This window comes from Colobus angolensis, unplaced genomic scaffold (genome assembly GCF_000951035.1).
Source record: "Colobus angolensis palliatus isolate OR3802 unplaced genomic scaffold, Cang.pa_1.0 Scaffold294, whole genome shotgun sequence".
Taxonomy (NCBI): domain Eukaryota; kingdom Metazoa; phylum Chordata; class Mammalia; order Primates; family Cercopithecidae; genus Colobus; species Colobus angolensis.
The window spans coordinates 761,855-762,332 of NW_012116199.1; the positions used below are offsets into that span (position 1 = coordinate 761,855).

Consider the following 478-nt stretch of genomic DNA (forward strand, 5'->3'; position numbering starts at 1 on the left):
CTCCCGGAAGCGTCGGGGGCGGGGTGGGGGTCAATCCCAGAAATGGGTCTGAGGCCCCAGATGGGGCTCCTGGCCCAGCCCGGAGCTGACCCGTGTCTTGGGCCGGTGCAGGGCCCCCATTGTTAAAATACCGCCAGCAGACGCCACTGAATTTCCAAAACGTCACCCAAGTCCCTGGGGCTCCTTCCTCGGGGCTATTTACAGGGCGGACCCCCAGGACAGGCCTGAGGGGTCAGGGAGGAAGCACCGTGAAGGCCCCTTCAGGGGCGGGACAGTCGCGCGCGTGGAGGACCCAGGATGCGCGGTCGGGGACCCGAGGAGCCCAGGGTACCGGGGGAAAAGGACGCGGGTGGGGAGCGGGGACAGCGGGGCGGGGCCACGTCAGGAGTGGCGTGGCCTGGGCGGCTCCAGGCTCAGCCCGGCCGGTCCCCGTGACCTGTGACTCGGTGCCTGAGCCCGCGGCCAAGGAGGTGGCGTC

The 478-nt window shown here is 70.1% G+C and overlaps 1 protein-coding gene across 1 annotated transcript in view; it reads right to left on the minus strand.

The window, feature by feature from the left end:
* The window catches only part of LOC105516913, a 34,346-nt gene that overhangs the window by 32,595 nt on the left and 1,273 nt on the right, over positions 1-478 (minus strand). The window contains 1 exon segment of the mRNA XM_011949259.1: positions 91-224. Coding sequence (XP_011804649.1) covers positions 91-224 — 134 coding nt within the window.